At 31.7% G+C, this 18,566-nt stretch overlaps 1 protein-coding gene across 2 annotated transcripts in view; it reads right to left on the reverse strand.

The window, feature by feature from the left end:
- LOC145286080 (lysosomal alpha-glucosidase-like) overlaps positions 1-18,566 on the reverse strand; it is a 141,848-nt gene that overhangs the window by 51,732 nt on the left and 71,550 nt on the right. For both annotated transcript variants that reach the window (XM_080134751.1, XM_080134750.1), the window contains exons 4-9: positions 14,578-14,740; positions 12,098-12,194; positions 4,738-4,976; positions 2,525-2,656; positions 1,710-1,823; positions 763-876 (exon numbers count right to left, since the gene is read on the reverse strand). In XM_080134751.1, the coding sequence (XP_079990877.1) occupies positions 763-876; positions 1,710-1,823; positions 2,525-2,656; positions 4,738-4,976; positions 12,098-12,194; positions 14,578-14,740 (859 nt within the window). The remainder of the gene's footprint in view (positions 1-762; positions 877-1,709; positions 1,824-2,524; positions 2,657-4,737; positions 4,977-12,097; positions 12,195-14,577; positions 14,741-18,566) is intronic.

Raw genomic sequence — 18,566 nt, forward strand, 5'->3', positions numbered from 1 at the left:
TTACACAGGATGAAACCTGGGTCCATCACTATGATCCAGAGACCAAACCCAGTCAATGCAGTGGAAGCACTTGGACTCACCACCTCCAAAGAAGGCAAGGGTGCAGCTGGCAAGGTCATGCTCACAGTCTTCTGGGACCAGGACAGAGTAGTGATGACAAATTTCCTGGCAAAGGGTACCACAATTACAGGAGCTATCAAAATCAAGAGGCGGGGCAAGATCAGCAAAGGTACCCTCCTCCTGCAGGACAATGCTCCAGTCCACAACTCACATGTCGCCATATCAGAAGGACGGGCATGTGGTTATGAAATCCTACCCCATCCTCCCTACTCTCCTGACCTTGCACCCTCTGACTTTCACCTCTTCCCAACCATGAAGTTGTTTTTGAAAGGAAAGTGTTTCCCAGATGATGCAGCCTTGATTTCTGAAGTCACATCGTGGTTGGAGGACCAACCTGGAGTGTTCTACAAAAACGGTCTCCAGAACTGCATCAAACGATGGGAGAAATGCATAACTCTGGTTGGTTCCTATGTAGAGAAAGACCAATAACTGTGCCAAGTTTTGTTTCTATACTGCTATGGGAGGTGGGTCAGGGGCATTACTTATTGCACGCCCCTCGTATATATGGTTAAGAAGTCTTATAAATTAATAAACTGACAAATAAACAAGAATCATCTAACAAAAATTCAAGAAAACATCATGACATCTTTTTGTCTTTTTTTTAGATTGTAAAATAAAAAAGAAAATGAATTAATGAATTACCAGCCAGAGGCCATCAAACTTTATTAATTGGTGAAATTTGCTAATTAAAGAATACCAGTATTTTGTTGTTTTGGGATTTGTAAAGTCTGGGAAAACAGTAATTCCAGGCCAAACCTACAAGCAAAAAAATAAATAAATAATGAATTCATATCAAGTGATAAAAAAATAAAGTTGATCATACCACTTATTTTTTCTTCTAGTAGATGAGAATCAACAAAAATATTGTATATGAAAACATGCAATGAAACTGAGACATGTTTTTGATATGTGAGATTGACATTGTGTAACAAGAAATAATATTGGATTGTAAAGAATACCTATATAAATAATCGTATCCATTCACATTAAAACACTAGGAATATCAGTGCCATTTCCCTATAGAAATAAAAGACTTATTTTCATAATAAACTATGATATTCATTTTTATAAAGCAACAATGACAGTCATAAACTATAATGGTTACCCAGCATTTATTTAAAATCTTGGTAACAAATCAATTTGTTATTGAAACAGCATGGTATTAATTTTCTTATCATAATAGTCTATATCATAAAATAATAGTCTATATCATAAAATAATAGTCTATATCATAAAATAATAGTCTATATCATAAAAATAAGTCATGATAGTCTATATCATAAAAATAAGTCATAATAATCTATATCATAAAAATGTATACATGACATGCAGGGTTTCCAAGTTAATGGTTTGAGAAAGAGATGCAGTCGGAATCAGATTTTTGAAAACTTTAAAATAAGGCGTTGGAATCTGATATTTTGAGAGTTGGAATTTTTTATCATTGAAGAATCTACAGACAATCTAAATATCAGAAGACTTTAAAATAAGGAGTCGGAGTAGGATATTTTGAAATTTTAGGAGTCAGAGTCGGCCTTTATACCTTTTATCTCTTCAACCCTCATGACACGTAAAATAGTTGACTTGATTACCTTGCCAATAAGTGGTTTGATTCCTGAACTGTCATTAATAAAAATTCCCATATCCATTCCGAGACTGTAAGGAATATAGGACTTCTTAGTTGGGCCAGCATAAATACCAGGATCCTGTGAAAAATATGATTTGTTGAAACATACATCAGTTTCATGATCTTTGGTCAAAATATTTCTACATTTTGTATTTTTCCTATGAAATAGGATAAAACTGGTTTAAAATAATCATTCCATAGCAAGTTATTGTAGCAATTCTCGTGGCAATACAATACTTGTATTTCTATGAGAATTTCCAAAAAGATGTATCCATTATATTTTACCATCATTTTCATGAAAATTAACCCAAGCTTCTGTTTTTCAGTGAAATGGAACAGGCAAAAAAATATTCCATGCAGGAGAGGATCAACAATTTCAGTGAGACTTTCTAGAGAGGCTCGTACAGAAGCTCCAACAAGATTCACAATAAAGTGCCTCCTGGGCAAATTCAGGGAAATGAGAAGTGTGCAAGATAGCATTGAAAAAAGAAAATTAATGTTGTTTCTAAGAGCATCATAAACAGAAGAAGATCTAGCTTTATTGTGTAACGTAAGAAGAGATATGATTGTATGAAATGTCAACCCTTTGTATCAAACTGCATAAAGTGAGACGTCTGGGACACTAAATACTAAAACTGGATGAAGAAAAACTATGTTAATATAGAGGCATTTAACATTTTAAAATGACAATCTCCAAATATTTGTTACATATTTTTTATATGTTAAAATATTCAGATTTGAAATAAAGATAAAATTGAAAATTGCAAATGATCAACTTACGGTTATCATGACATATTTCATTCCACGTTTATGGATTTCTTGCACAAAAGCTGGCAAATCACCAAATTTCACAGGATCAAATGTAAAGTCCCTTCGGCTATATGCATAATCAATATCATTCCATTGCACATCCTAAATGTTTTTAAAATGAAAAGTAGTTCACGAAAACAATTTATTAGAATTACTAATCTTAACCTCTTCTCTGATTATTTCAAGTAATCACAGACATTCAGAGCATTTTTTTTTAATCCAGAGTATTTGCATTCTATTGCTAAAACTAAATTTACTAGTCCGAGATGCTATGTTCGCCAATAATTTCCTGTATTCTATGAGTCCTAAGAACTTTTAATTCTTTGTGCAGTGTGATAAGTCTTGCTCTGTTTTTTCTTATGTTTATTTCTAAATACAAGTCACACTTTTTTTAGCAATTGTGGTGTGTTTTAGTAACTATTTTCAAAATATGAAAGAATACTTTTGACACTAGTTTATTTCTGTATTATTTTGACACTAGTTTATTTCTGTATTATTATGCTCAAAATTTCAAATTGAAACAGATACTGAGAAAAGGGTAACTTTGTTTCTATTGAATGTAAACGATTTCATTTGAAAGTAAAAATTCATTTTACAAAATTAATTCTGTAATAAATGTGAATGGAACAGTTTTTGCATAATTACAAATATTTATATATATATATATATATATATATATATATATATATATATATATATATATATATATATATATATATATATATATATATGAAATAAGAAAATAGTTGCACACTATTTGAAGACACTAATTTTGAATATAAATTTGAAAATTTTGAAAACTTTAAGTGTCAGGAAAATGATAAAATAATTTTTATGTCCTTTTTTTGATGTTGTAAGTCCGATATTTTGCTAAAAATAGCCTCATCAGGGTAGTTAGTCAGTGTGCAACTATTTTCTTATTTCATATTCCTGCTCGAAACTGGGGCGAACGCACACGTCAAAAATGTACAGCTCATATTTTTAAATTTCTTCTTCAGGACTTTCTTCCTCTATACTACTGTAAATTACTTCTCTAACAAGAAAATTACTTCTCTAACAAGAAAATTACTTCTATAACAACAAAATTACTCTATAACAACAAAATTACTTCTATAACAACAAAATTACTCCATAACAACAAAATTACTTCTATAACAAGAAAATTACTCTATAACAACAAAATTACTTCTATAACAACAAAATTACTTCTATAACAACAAAATTACTCTATAACAACAAAATTACTTCTATAACAACAAAATTACTCTATAACAACAAAATTACTTCTATAACAACAAAATTACTTCTATAACAAAATTACTCTATAACAACAAAATTACTTCTATAACAACAAAATTACTTCTATAACAACAAAATTACTCTATAACAACAAAATTACTTCTATAACAACAAAATTACTCTATAACAACAAAATTACTCTATAACAACAAAATGAAGAAAAAAAAAACTGCGGACTTACTAACTACCTGTAAATGCATTAAAAATAACAGATAAAAAAAGTTAAAAATATATAACGGATGCAATTTAAAAATAATAAGATTTCACGATAGGTCCTGAGTATGTTATACAGCAAACTTGATACAACAAATTTGGAAAAACACAAAGTGGAAACTTCAGAAATGTTAATTATCAAGTGAACTATTTTGAAAGAATCATTTTGGGAGCATTTAGTTCCAGATCAAATGCTTGTCATGTCCACTCCATTTATGATTCACATTCCTACCAAACTGGATGTTTGATCATTAAACACCTTAGCCTTCTGTTATGTGAACCCTATTTACGAATTAGCACTCCTAACAAAAACCTGATGTGTAACTTTAGCCTTTGTGAGATGAACAAACATAGTTTCTTTCTGCTCATTCCGTCAATTCAGGCAGCCAATCAGATCTTATCAAGGTGTTGCATCGAAAGCAGCTCACAAACCAATGTAAAAAGAACATTTTTCTGCATTCAGCCATTCATTGACTTGGCCTTGACATCTGACAGTGTCTCTGCTGACTACACTTTGCTTACGAATCTTTGTCCCTTCTTTCACTAAAACAATGATAATTCAGCAGCAGTAGCTGCCTTCTCACCTCTTTCTACAGCTGATCAGCAATGACTTCCAGTCATCATCAACATTAACATCTAAATACCTTTGCTGACTAATTAAATATACTAACCTGAGGTATTCCTGCTGCTCGAACTCGATTCATAATAGCCAAAGTCCGGTTAACTGTTCGGTAACCAAATCTGCACAGATGAAATCCTAAGCTCCAATAGGGAGGCATAAATGCCCGATTAACGATATCTGTGTATTGCTGTGCTACATCATTTGGGTTTGGACCAAGAAAAATGTATAAATCAAAAATACCACCGATTGGACGCCAGGTGATTGCAGGAGAAGGTTGTAGTATGATGTCTGGAAAGAGAGCATTTTAAAATATCTTCTTATTAGTTTGTTCAAGCTGGGATGGGGCATCCTACCGGATTCCAAACATTCACCCACTATCTTATATGTTCCAACCGAGAGATCTTTTTTAAGATTCTGATGCTCCCTCTAAGTGCAATTGTTTGAATCTCTCTTGCACTTTGTTCACCAGGTATATTTGATAGGTAGTTTTTGAAATTCTTCTTCATGAGTCCAGTTGCTCCTATAATTACTGGAATATCTTTAAAGCAGCTAATGACACTTTTTTAACATGTTACACAACAAAATTAATCTATCTTGAAGCGTCAAAAGCATTAATATAATGTAAATAGCTCATTGAATAAGATATCTAGCTAGATGATAGCGATAAACTTGCTTTTTTCTTTTAGTAAAGAATTTATTACTATAATGTCTTTTTATTAATGAACATGTATTAGACTACTTTTGCAAATTATGAACAACATTACTTTGAAAATAATGTAATTTTTTTTTTTTTTACAAGGTGGTCACCACTTATCAAGGCCCGGAAGCCACTCGCGGATAAGGGTTATTGCGTGTACAGTACGTTAGTGTTGAGATTTGATAAAGTGTCTTACTTAAGGGGGCGGTTCATCAGTAATTTGTTTATGTTGGACTTGAAGACATCCAAGTTGTAGTCAGGTGGGAAACAGGCAAATGGAACAGCGTTCCACAGGCGTGCACTTCTAAGAAAGAAGCTTTGTTCATGGAATCTACGTTTTGATTTAGGCACAGATAAAGAGTGGGATTTGACAGTGGTTTCAGCTAGACGGGTGTTTTTTGTAAAAGATTTGCTAGGAGGGGGGACTAGAGATTGGAGCTCAGACGAGCACCTGCCATGGAAATAACAATAAAACAAAGATAGGCTCGCAATGTCTCTTCTATGGGAGAGAGGTTGCAGGGAAGAGAAAAGGGACTCCCCCACTAAGCCACGAAGTCTATTTTGTACTCTGTCAAGGCAGGATAGGCTGTTTTTAGCAGCTCCTGCTCAGATATGGCAGCAGTATTCCATCCTTGGGTGTACTTGGCTTTTATATAGATAGAGAATTGCATCAGTAATGAGATATCTTCTGGAGCGGTAGAAGGATCCCACCATCTTTCCAGCGACCTTGGCAACTGACTTGATGTACGTGTTCCATTTCAGGTCAGGAGTAAAGGTCAATCCCAGAAGCTTATCAAAACATGGAGCTTCCCCTAGTCGAGAGCCATCCATTTCAATTGATGCCAGATGGGGATCAGAGCGTTGATGATGTAAAGATAGGAGCTTAGTTTTAGATGCATGAAAAGTAACCAGCCACCTCTTTCCACACTGTACCACGTGCTCAAGATCAGAGGAAAGAGAATCAGAGAGAACTTTGTTATTTACGGCCTTTGATGTGTTGCCATAGATAGTCATGTCATCAGCATAGATGTCAACGAATGATTTAAGTATGTGTTTTGGGAGATCATTCATGTAGATCAAGAAGAGAGTTGGGCTCAGGATGGACCCCTGAGGGACTCTAGCATTAATACTGAGGACCTCTGATTTCTGCCCATCAACCACTACTCTTATGAGCCTATCAGAGAGAAATAATTTAATGATTGAGAAAACATTTCCAGTTATAGCGTAACTGGAAATCTTGTGAAGTAGGCCTTTATGCCATACCTTTTGATATGTCAAGAGCAATTGCCCTAGAGAGGAAGCCTTTGTCAAGAGATTCACTAATCCTATGAGATATAACCGTTAGCACATCTGCTGTAGATCTGGCAGAACGGAAACCATATTGCATGTCACTAAGAAGGTTATTTCTGCTGAGATGGTTGACTACTTCTCTATTTAATATGGATTCCAACAACTTACTCATGACACAAAGGAGACTTATTGGTCTGTACTGAGAGGGAGACAACTTATCACCTGAATTCTTAAATACAGGACATACTGATGAGGTTTTCCAGGGTGTTGGGAAGCACTTCTCCTTAAAGCAATGCTTAAACAGTCTTGTAAGTATGGGGGCAAGTTCTGGTTGAAGCTTTTTCAGCATTATAATTAGAATGCCGTCAGGGCCAGTTGCTTTACTGGAATCAAAGGTTCTTGATTAGCTTAGCTACCTCATGCACAGATATTTGTATGTTGCATAGCGTGTTGTCTGTTATAGGAATTAAATTAATAGGAATTAAATTAATAGGAATTAAATTAAAAATTTCTTTTAATATTATTAATAAATATGAACAATTAGACGTTTTAACCCATTAAAAACGTGAAAAAGTTATATCCCGTTGGCTTAGAATGAGTGCTTTAAGCCAAATGGTTGAATATAGTTAAATTTGTGTTCATTTTTGTATTACATACTAATCCCTATTGATCCTTATTAATCCCTTACTATGCATCGAATGCGTACCATAATACTTAGTTCACTGCGCCTTATCATAACAAAGGTCTGTACAAAATTTCAGCCAAATCGGCTGAGTAGTTTCTGAGAAAAAGTGGAACGGACAGACAGACTAAGAGAAATATATAGATTATACACAAATGTTTGTTTTGATTGTCAGTTCAAATAAAGTAAAATACAGTCTAAGTAAAAAAAAAAATGCTTTCCTCTTATTTACAACTTTGATTTTATTTTTTGTTTTTTACTTTTCAAAATGGAACTACTGTTAAAGTGTAGTATCTGTTTCTGATAATAAACTTAATCTTTTCTCTCCTTGGTCAGTGAAGAAAAAATTCCCCCAGACTGCGGCAATTGCTATTTTTTCTCAATCGGAAATGTTCCTTTGTAGAGAGATGGATTTTCCTTAAAAACTGACCTTTTAGAAGTATCCAGTGAAACTCAGAATTGATGACATAAATACTGAAACTTTCTTTGATACCTATTCCTAAAAATACCATAAATTAATGTACAAAACAAAATAATCTTCTTTTCAAGAGCAAATAAAAAACTTAAGTTAAATATAACTTTTACCAAACTAAACCTAAACCTTACTTTAGAGTAACAATATTACAACAGTTTGGTTCGTATTATATATGTGTATCTACAACTTGCCATTGCGTTTTTTTAAACAAACAAATTGGATCAGTCTTTGTAGGGAGGGGAAGTATTCAAAGAATGTATGCATCAAAAAACTATATAAACTTTTCAGTTCAATACAATGAAAAATTTTCAAAACAGATTAAAACAAACGATAAATTTCTTTATACCAATTTAAATCCTATTTGAGTAATGTAAAGTATTGACAGTGGATTCCTTTTCTTGTTTTTTTAGAAATTATTTTTGAAGTTAAAACATTCTTTTATATTTCACCCGGGTAATGTCAGGATACAGGTTCTACTAGTTAAAAATACTTTAAAATTTTTAAATAAAAAATTTTTATATTCTAAAGTAGCAATGCTACTCAATCAAACCTTTTCTTTGAATTACATTATGCCTCTTACTATGACATTTAAAAATTAACGGATAGTTTGTCAAAAAGAACTTAGTTTAAATAAACATAAATAAAATAAAATTCATTAAAAAAATTTTAATTAGCCATTTTTTATCAACAAAACAATAACGTTGATTCTCTTGGGGTTTTTTTTTACGATCGTCTTTGTTATGACAAAATTATTGATTTTACCCTTTTCTATTTTTACTTCAATAAAAAAAAAAAGAAACAAAAAATATTGATTCCTTCTTTCACTAACAAACAAAATTAAAACATTCAGTTTATTTTACGTATTCAACAAACTACTTTAAACAATAAAAAAATTAACAACATTACTTATGCTACATAATCATGTTGGCACACCGGTTCTTGTTAGATCACAAAGTTAAGTGACGCTGAGCCTGGTTAATACCAGATGGGTGACCACTTGAGAATACTAGGCATTGTATGTATTCAGGTAAGTGGTTATGTTTAATCCTTCAAGGAGATGAACTCCTCTGCCTTGCACAGTTTTAGGTCATCATTTGGGCAAGGTGTAGCACCTGTTAGCCTCCTCTGATACTCTGGAAAGTTACCATACAGAGGGCAGCTGGAGTTTCTCAGCTATGGTGAAAGGAATAGATCTAGGAAGGGAGTGAGATCTATGTTAAAAAACTAAACCAGATCAAGGGAGTCTGTTGGTCCTGTACAGCAATCGTCTAGTGATGGTGTCAAAAAATAAAGCACACACTTCCAGTATGTCATGAGCCAGCATAGAAGTGGTAAGGCTCATAAAACTGTCATGAGAATGCTCATGTCAATGCATAATCTGGTCTAATTGAAGGTAGTAAAACTTATGCTACAATTTAATTTCATACAAACAGTGAATAAACTTATATTTTATTTCTTTTTTCTTACATTCATATTGCAAATGCATTTTTCTTAACTCCTTAGTTTTGTTTTCCAAATTTTTAATGTTTATTTTGCTAGACTCAATATTTTAATGTAAAAATTGATTCAATAAGTAACAACAAATAATAATTAATCCATAAAATATCCTTTTTCAAATGTCAGAATGTCCTGCTGATTTGATAGGTCGAGAGCAGGCTCAAAACATTTCAACAAATAGTGGCCATGGAGAGACACAATTCACAGTGGTGCTCAGGGTAGCACATCATTAACAGATCAACAACGAGGCCTATCACTCCACTTGTCTCTTCATTGATCAGTTTGAACACAAATTTTTCAAGAAAACTGGTGTACTTTTATTGCTTGTTGTATGACAAGATCGTTTTCCACGGAAAGTAACTTGGGCTTTTTGTGCTGTGGGAACATCTTCCCCAATGTTAAGCATGATAAAGCTATAATCCATAGACAATAAAACGTCCCGTTCAGATCAAAGAGTTCATGTGTCATCTGCTATGTCTGCTTGACGGGTCTTGTGTCGAGTCCTCAGTGCCATTACTGGCAGGAAGATCTCCATAGAATTAATTATCTGGGCTTGAAACTTTAGTGTTGGTACAAAGTAAACAAACAATGCATGTTTTTATAAAAATATGTTTTTTATTTTTACTTTTGAGAACTTGAGAGTTGAGTTTGCATGTAACTGTCTGCGACAGGTTACACTCCCAAACTTTTTGTGACGGCCTTGTACGATGCCCAGGTGTCAAGTTTTTGAGACGTAAATTTACTCTGATTGACAAAATGCCCTGAAGTTGCCATGTTTTTAGTAACATGTTTTAAATGATACTCGTCTACATCAGAGTACAAGGAAGGTCAGGCATAAGGCTTTTAAATGTAGGAAGATCTAGCTTCCCTAAAATGGGATCTTTATCATTGTGCTACAGTGGTCCTCTGCTGATACTGCTATATGTGCAGAGTTTATCAGAAATCCTGTTACTAACAAGTGCACAAAAGCGTTGACACAAATATAGACTGACAGTTTTTATGTTGTTTTTTTACTTAAACTTATATTGTGGCGGCTCTTATAATAATATTTCTCTTTCTTTTCCATACAATGCCAGGTATCTCTATTAATTAACTATATTCTCATATTTCATATCTCTTTAATGCAATCCACAACATTATAAAAAGAACTTACATGTCTTGAAATTTTAATTCCATTAAATATAGTTTATCCTATTTCGTGTTTTGTTAACTGTTGTCCTTTTTTGCAGATTGGAATCTTTGTGAAATACATTTTGACTTTGAATAAAATTCAATTTCATAAAAGTTCTACCGTTTTGGTCTTTTCTTTTGCATTTGCACCTTTGAATTTTAGCTTAACTTCTTTGTCAACATGTTCTTTATTTTATTATGTGACACAATTGATAAGCAATGGAAAATAGAAATAATTTTCAACGCTATACTTTCTTGCTTCCACAGATTTCTAATGCAATCACTAAACATTAAACCAAGTGTACATTTTAAGGCTGTAATATATCTGACATCTTCCATTTCTGAGACATACTTAATCAAACAAAGTGTAAAAATAAATTCACTAGTGAGAAGCATCAATACACTTTCAATACTAATAGGCATAAACTGATAGAAAAAGCCATTTGCACATACACTTTCTCCTCTATTTATTATATGCGTTATACATTTAAATATTTATGACATACGTTATACATTAAAATATTTATGATATACGTTATACATTTAAATATTTATGATATACGTTATACATTTAAATATTTATGATATACGTTATACATTTAAATATTTATGATATACGTTATACATTTAAATATTTATGATATGCGTTATACATTTAAATATTTATTATATACGTTATACATTCAAATATTTATGATATACGTTATACATTTAAATATTTATGATATACGTTATACATTTAAATATTTATGATATACGTTATACATTTAAATATTTATTATATACGTTATACATTTAAATATTTATGATATACGTTATACATTTAAATATTTATGATATACGTTATACATTTAAATATTTATGATATACGTTATACATTTAAATATTTATGATATACGTTATACATTTAAATATTTATGATATACGTTATACATTTAAATATTTATTATATACGTTATACATTTAAATATTTATGATATACGTTATACATTTAAATATTTATGATATACGTTATACATTTAAATATTTATTATATGCGTTATACATTTAAATATTTATTATATACGTTATACATTTAAATATTTATGATATACGTTATACATTTAAATATTTATTATATACGTTATACATTTAAATATTTATGATATACCTTATACATTTAAATATATATTATATACGTTATAAATTTAAATATTTATGATATACGTTATACATTTAAATATTTATGATATACGTTATACATTTAAATATTTATTATATACGTTATACATTTAAATATTTATTATATACGTTATACATTTAAATATTTATTATATACGTTATACATTTAAATATTTATGATATATGTTATACATTTAAATATTTATGATATATGTTATACATTTAAATATTTATTATATGCGTTATACATTTAAATGTTTATTATATACGTTATACATTTAAATATTTATGATATATGTTATACATTTAAATATTTATTATATACGTTATACATTTAAATATTTATTATATACGTTATGCATTTAAATATTTATGATATACGTTATACATTTAAATATTTATTATATACGTTATACATTTAAATAAACAATAATTACCCATTGCATTACTGTTTCTCAGGAATACTCCATGTGATTTACCATTTTTCTCAAGTATTTGATAAAATGGATGAGAGCCATAGAGGTTCATCTTACTCTGAAAATATATTTTTTTAAATAAAAATAAATCTCCTTCACATTTGTATTAATAGTGCCAACAATAAAAAACAAATAATAAATAAAATCTTCAATATGAGGGCTGCTCCAAAAGTAAGGTTTCCTAGTTCTTAACTCAAAAATTAAAATGTTGAAGCACTATGAAGACGGGAGTGATACCATTAAAATGTGCGACCTTTTGTCCTCCAGAATTTATTTTTCTCAACACTAATCCCTATGCACTTTTTGCAAGCCTGTTTTACTGCTTCAATCATAAAAATTCAGAGCCCATTTTGTCACTTACATATTTGTCACCACTCTTAAATTAACAAACCCATATCCTAACTGCATCGGCATTTTAAATGTTTAACAGGCGCTGGTGAATGTTGATTAGTTCAATTCTTTTCTGCATGGAGAATAATGCATCTCTGCTCCTGATGCACGTCAATGACAGAAATTGTTTTTTTTAGGGTCTCACAACGTCAATATCTACAACAGAGAGATGCAATTTTCAGGTCATGAATGCATAAGTTCAGTCATCATAACAATGCAATTTTAAATCCACTCTGATACATTCAGGCGCATTAAAAAATAGGAGGCATTACTTTTTCAATGCCCCTTGAAATCACAAGTAGCTGTTCCTCTAAGCCATTATATGACAGTTAGAATTTATGAAATTATATATTTTCAAATGATTTCATATGTATGCAATCAAGCAAATACTAAAAGTATAAATAGTAAGTGAATTGTTAAAACCATTTTATTTTGTTTCTGATAGACCTCAATAAATTTCTTTTTATTTCATATATATTTTAAGACAAAGCCTTGAATAAATTTCCTAGGCTCTTACATTTTTATTCCTCTTACAAAAATGTATCTGTTTTAACCAAGGATTCTTTGTTTTTAACAAAATAATACTGACATATGACATAGAAAAGCTTCTGAGAACAAAGTGCTTTTCTGTTGACTCTGTGAATAATACTGCCAGTAAAGAATGATTACACTGTTGGCCGATTTCTCACATCTGGGAATTTTAATTTCATCTTCTTTTAGTGTTTGACTTGCAGATGGCTTCTCAGATCAAGTAGACCATAATGAATTGTTATTTCATCTCGGCCTGATAAATTCTTAGACAATTCTATGAAACTAAAATCCTCATTGCAGATATTACAAATTATGAAAATTATGAAGATGTCATGGCAGAACTTGAGTAGAAATAACATAAGAGTGAAGTTTTGCCCCTACCTATATTCTTAAATAATAAGAAAACTGACAAAAGCTTGGATCATTATTTACAGGTTCCCATCTGTTTATTAAAGATTGTAATTTTAAATCTATAATGATGGCAGTTAACTGTGTTGAACATATTTGGGATAGTTTCACAAACGGATTGGTGTCTACTCATAGATAGACTAGACTCCTAGACGCCTAGAAAAGAGATCATTTTACTTAAATATCACTTACAATGAGACTGTAATTATAGAAAATACTAGCAAGTAATCTCATGACAGCATCTACCATAAATGCGCCCCCTCTTAACAATTCACTAATGCTTCTTCCATATATTCAATGTACTATCTCATCCATTGGGGTCATTATTTTCATCTGTCAACTATGTTGCTTTCAGGATAGCATCATCATGTTGGCACCACAGCCATAGTTTGCAGAGAAGATTTTGGCAGCAAAAACATAATAAGTTTAATTTTTTTTTTATTTTAGCTCTAGTTTGCTTTACTCGAATTTTAACTCTCGATAATATGAGAAACTATTACATGACTTTAAAAACTGCCGTTCTGCTTGACCATGTCTTCCATGCTGAAAATGTGTTACTCATGAATGCTCTTACATAATGTTGATCGGCATTGAAAGTATAAGCTATCACTCAATGTTCACTAAGTTAAGATGTTCTTGTCTTTTCTCTCTTATTATATGACAGAATAATATTGTCCTTCTATTAGCATTTTATTTCAGAGTCCAACATTCAAAATTTTTGGCTTAGCATTCACAGGTAACATGAATTGAGACAACTACATAGAAGATACTGCCAAGTTTGCTGCAAAGAAGATGGGCTTACTCAACCAGTGAAATCTCTCAGTGGCTATTTTCGATCTTTGTTACTGGTTATCTCTCTTTTAATTAGCTTTTCTTAAAAAGATAGTTTAAATCTTACATAACCATCGTAATAATACCAGCTAGAAAGCATATGCTGATAAAACATAAAATTTGCATCTATTTTTTTAAAACAAAAACATTGAATGAATTTGCATAATTTTTGGTATGAAGACATTTTTGTCAACCTAACAAGTATCTAGATAATAAAATTTTTGTGCAATAGTAATTTTTAAATATTGGTGCAAAACTGGATAAGTGCCGGATGTTCTTACCAAGGGAATATGGTCCTTGTTCCATAAAGAAATCTGAGACCAATTTGTGGAATGCAACAGTGGTGAATGCTGTTCTCCAAGTCCATAGATCAAATTTGAGGGTAAGAAGTATGAGAGTTGAAGGAACTGATCAGCAAAAATCAAAGTTCCACTTGAGCGGATCCTATTTATGCAAAGAGATAAAATTTAAATTAAAAATTTTTTTAAAATTAAATTAAAATTAAAAATAAAAAATAAAATAAAATTGATGTCAAACAGATGTGTAAAGGCAGATTATGTGCCGAAATTTAAGAAGATATAAAACACAGGAATACATTGTCTTTACAAACTAATTTATTCCTTATATTATTTGGATTCTTCAGACTACTGTTTTCATCTTCAGTGTTATTTTCATAATGTTTCAATCGATGTAACCTTTGACCTCCTTAAGGGATATCTTGTTGAACTTAGGAATATTTGTGTTGACTTGAGAATCCGTTGAACTCGAGAATCTGCACAGAATTTCGAATAGAACCCTTTAATTAATCTATGGGGAAAACATGGTGGTCTGCGAGGACTAATGCTATAGTTCTTGGTAAAATTCAGTTGTAAGTTACACTCTTTTGGAGGGTTAAGGTTCAATCCTCAGTGCGAGCAATACTCAAAATACAATTGTTAATTACTTAAGACTTCTAATTAGTCATTGCTGATAGAACAAGAGCCTGTTTCTCTCATAAAAGCGAAAATGTATGTATGTATGTATATATGTATGTATGTATGTGTGTTCGCTTTTTCTGTGTGTCTACAAAAGGCTTCTTTCAGAGAAGCGGTCGCTCGCTTCACAACTTTTTATATCACATATAAATCGTAATATCTCACAGTTAACAACGAAGCTCGCCTGTCTATTTAATTTGCTCGATTTTGAGAAGATAAATATTCAACATTTGTCGCTCGCCGCATGTGGGTTAGTCTTTTTCCTATAACATCTTTGGGGGGGGGAAGCGTTCAGCAGTAAATGAATACCATCCCGCAGTCAAACTTGACCTCATTAACTCATTAAAACGGGCACCTGCCAAATCCAAGTAATTAAATAAATTCAAACGTGTTTCCATTAGCATGTCGCGGTGGGGCAATGGTTAACGTTGCACATTATTTTTTCACACTTTAATTTACAACTTTGCCTCAATGGTTCAGGTTCGATCCTCATACTTACTTTTTTTTTTAACCCCACCCCCACCCCCGGAGTTTCCACACACACCTCCAAACACCCGGGCAACGCCGGGTACCCCTCGCTAGTTGATTAAATAAAGGGTTCTGTTCAAAATTCTGTGCAAATTTCGAAGTATGACAGAAAGATTCCCAAATTCTACATGATACACCTGAAGAAAGTCGAAAGTTACATCGACCGAAATGTTATGAAAATACCACTCAGAACAATAGTCCAAAGAATCCAACATAAAAATATTAATAAAAGTAAGGAATAAAATATTGCATATCTTGTCAATATTTTGTTGTTTCTTTTTATATTCTTACTTTTACTTACATAATCTATGAAGTTGAGTATTTATGTGTGTTAATGTGTAGTGTATATAAAAATTGACTGGGCTATTTCAAGTAATTTGATATAGTTAAAAACATAATAAATTTATGATGGCATTTTATAATTTTATAAAATATTTAATTTGAAAATAATTACTTAATGTAAACTTATGCAATTCAACTATGTACAGAAATTGTGAACTAAAATGCCACTATAAATTTACCTTCCATTCGTACAACACAGTGATTTTATGCATCACATTTTTTTAATAATCCTGTAAGTAATTCATTAATTTTTCATTTTTTAATTTTGTGTTTGTGACTTGATCTTATATGACTATTTGTTAAAACTGTTCTTATCATTAATAAATATTTTAATAGGTTTATGTAACAGTCTTCAATGTCAGGAAAAGCTACCAGTCAACAACTTCACATTATGATTATATTCACTGACGTCCCCCTCCCCAAGTTTCTTATCTATCATAACATAACAATCTTTCTTTGCAAATTTTATTATGAACCATTTAACAAAACTAATCTCTATATATATAAAAGGCAAAAGTCGCGCACACGTTTTTGTATATCCACAAAAGGCTTTTTTCGGGGGGGGGGGCTCTCGACCACGTTACTATTTTTTAGAACTTTCCTTATACTTCCTAGATTATAATATCTATGATTTGCAAACGGAAATCGTCTCTACATTTATTTTAATTGACTTTTATAAAATTCCCTCTGTTCCGTCCTTTCACGTGTTTGTTCATCTTTTTCGTATAAAAACGAAACTAATCAGAATGAAATAGGCCGCCTGGCTTTCCTGCCAGGAACATCTTGAAAGCAATTAGGTTTAATCAATGTGGGGAAAACCCTTCATATCAGACAATTGCTATTCATTTGAGAGTTCTCCCTTTATCGGAAGAGCTTTGTTTCCCCAACATCATGGGGAAACAAATAAATGAAATGGCTGAAAGCTGAACTGGCCTTCAGCCAACGTTCATTTTAGCACCAGTATGAACTCATTTCTGCAAGTCGACTTTTTAATTGTTAAATTTGAATGCTTTTCACTTCCTCTCGTGTCGTGGTGTAGCGGTAAGATTGCAGCTTTTCTTTCACTTTCTTTTCTGCCTTCGCATCACACGTTCTAGCCTGCCTGCCTACTAACACTTTTTTTTTTCTTTTACACCTCCAAACACTCGGGCAACGCCGGGCACTCCCCCAGTCTATAATATAAATCTCAACTGTTTGTTTAAATGTATGTATGCATGTTTGTATCTCTGCCTAAAACTTTTGACAGAGGTGACGGATTTTCACAAGATCAGTATCATTTTGAAGCTCGATATCTCGGTTGACAAATATCGAAAAATTGGTCAAAACATTAATTCCTTCATCCTTAACTGATAAGTTTTATACAATTTTTTTTGCAAGCCATTTTTGCAAGTCATTTTATCGGTTGGATTGACTTTGCCTAATTTTAACGTTCTGAACTTCCGGTCACGTCATATGGAGTAGCGGTAAGATCAGATTTTCTTTCACTTTCTTTTCTGCCTTCGCGTCACGGGTTCGAACCTGCCTGCCTACTACCACTTTTTTTTTCTGATCAATTCAATGCAGAGAGATAAAGAGAAAAAGCATATGAAATAATAGTGAGAAGGTAAAAGATATCAGAATAAAAGAGTTGGAGAGTGATAGACAGAACTTTAGAGAGGGGTGGAACATTTCGCTAATTAATTACAAATCAAGGCTAATTAGATGTATGAAAATGGAATTTTTTAACTTCAGGAAAATTATGACATCTATTTTGTATGATTGAAATATATAAGAAAAACCCCCATAACATAAATGTTTATTAACTCAGCTTTAGTATAATCTATTATACACAGAAAAGTTGCATGTATGTTTGTATATGTGTCCAGCTAAAAGTCAGAAACTACACAAGACACACCCACAAAGCTTTTTCACCACAAAATATTGGCATATTTTTTAATATTCAATCTTTTGGGAGTCAACAGGAACATAATTAATGGAGGGGGTCAATGTTTAGAGTGATTTTCTAATGTTAGTGTGTAGTAATACCTTAATGATTTTTTTGTTCATTTGCCACGGAAATCGAGAGAGGGTGTGATAAAGAGGGAAGAACTATTCTATTGGACTAGAAAAATTATCACAACTGCCATATATAGAAGAGAAGAAAGAGAAGGGGATAATTGGATAAGAGGAGGGGATAGAAATAGAGATAGGGAGAGGGTTAAAGAAAGTGGTGATGAGAAAGAGAGAGAGAGATGTTTTAAAAGAAAGATGTTACACACACTTTTTAACTCTTTTATTTTATTGTCCATGCTCCTAGGCAACACCAGGTAAGCTCGCAAATAATGTAAGGTAAAGGATAATTTCAGGATTGCTATAAATATTATGTCAATATAGGCAGATTAACAATTTCCTTTATGAATTAGATATTGACAAATAGCTGAGTCAAT

This window comes from Euprymna scolopes, chromosome 10 (genome assembly GCF_053919585.1).
Source record: "Euprymna scolopes isolate OS-2025 chromosome 10, ASM5391958v1, whole genome shotgun sequence".
Taxonomy (NCBI): domain Eukaryota; kingdom Metazoa; phylum Mollusca; class Cephalopoda; order Sepiida; family Sepiolidae; genus Euprymna; species Euprymna scolopes.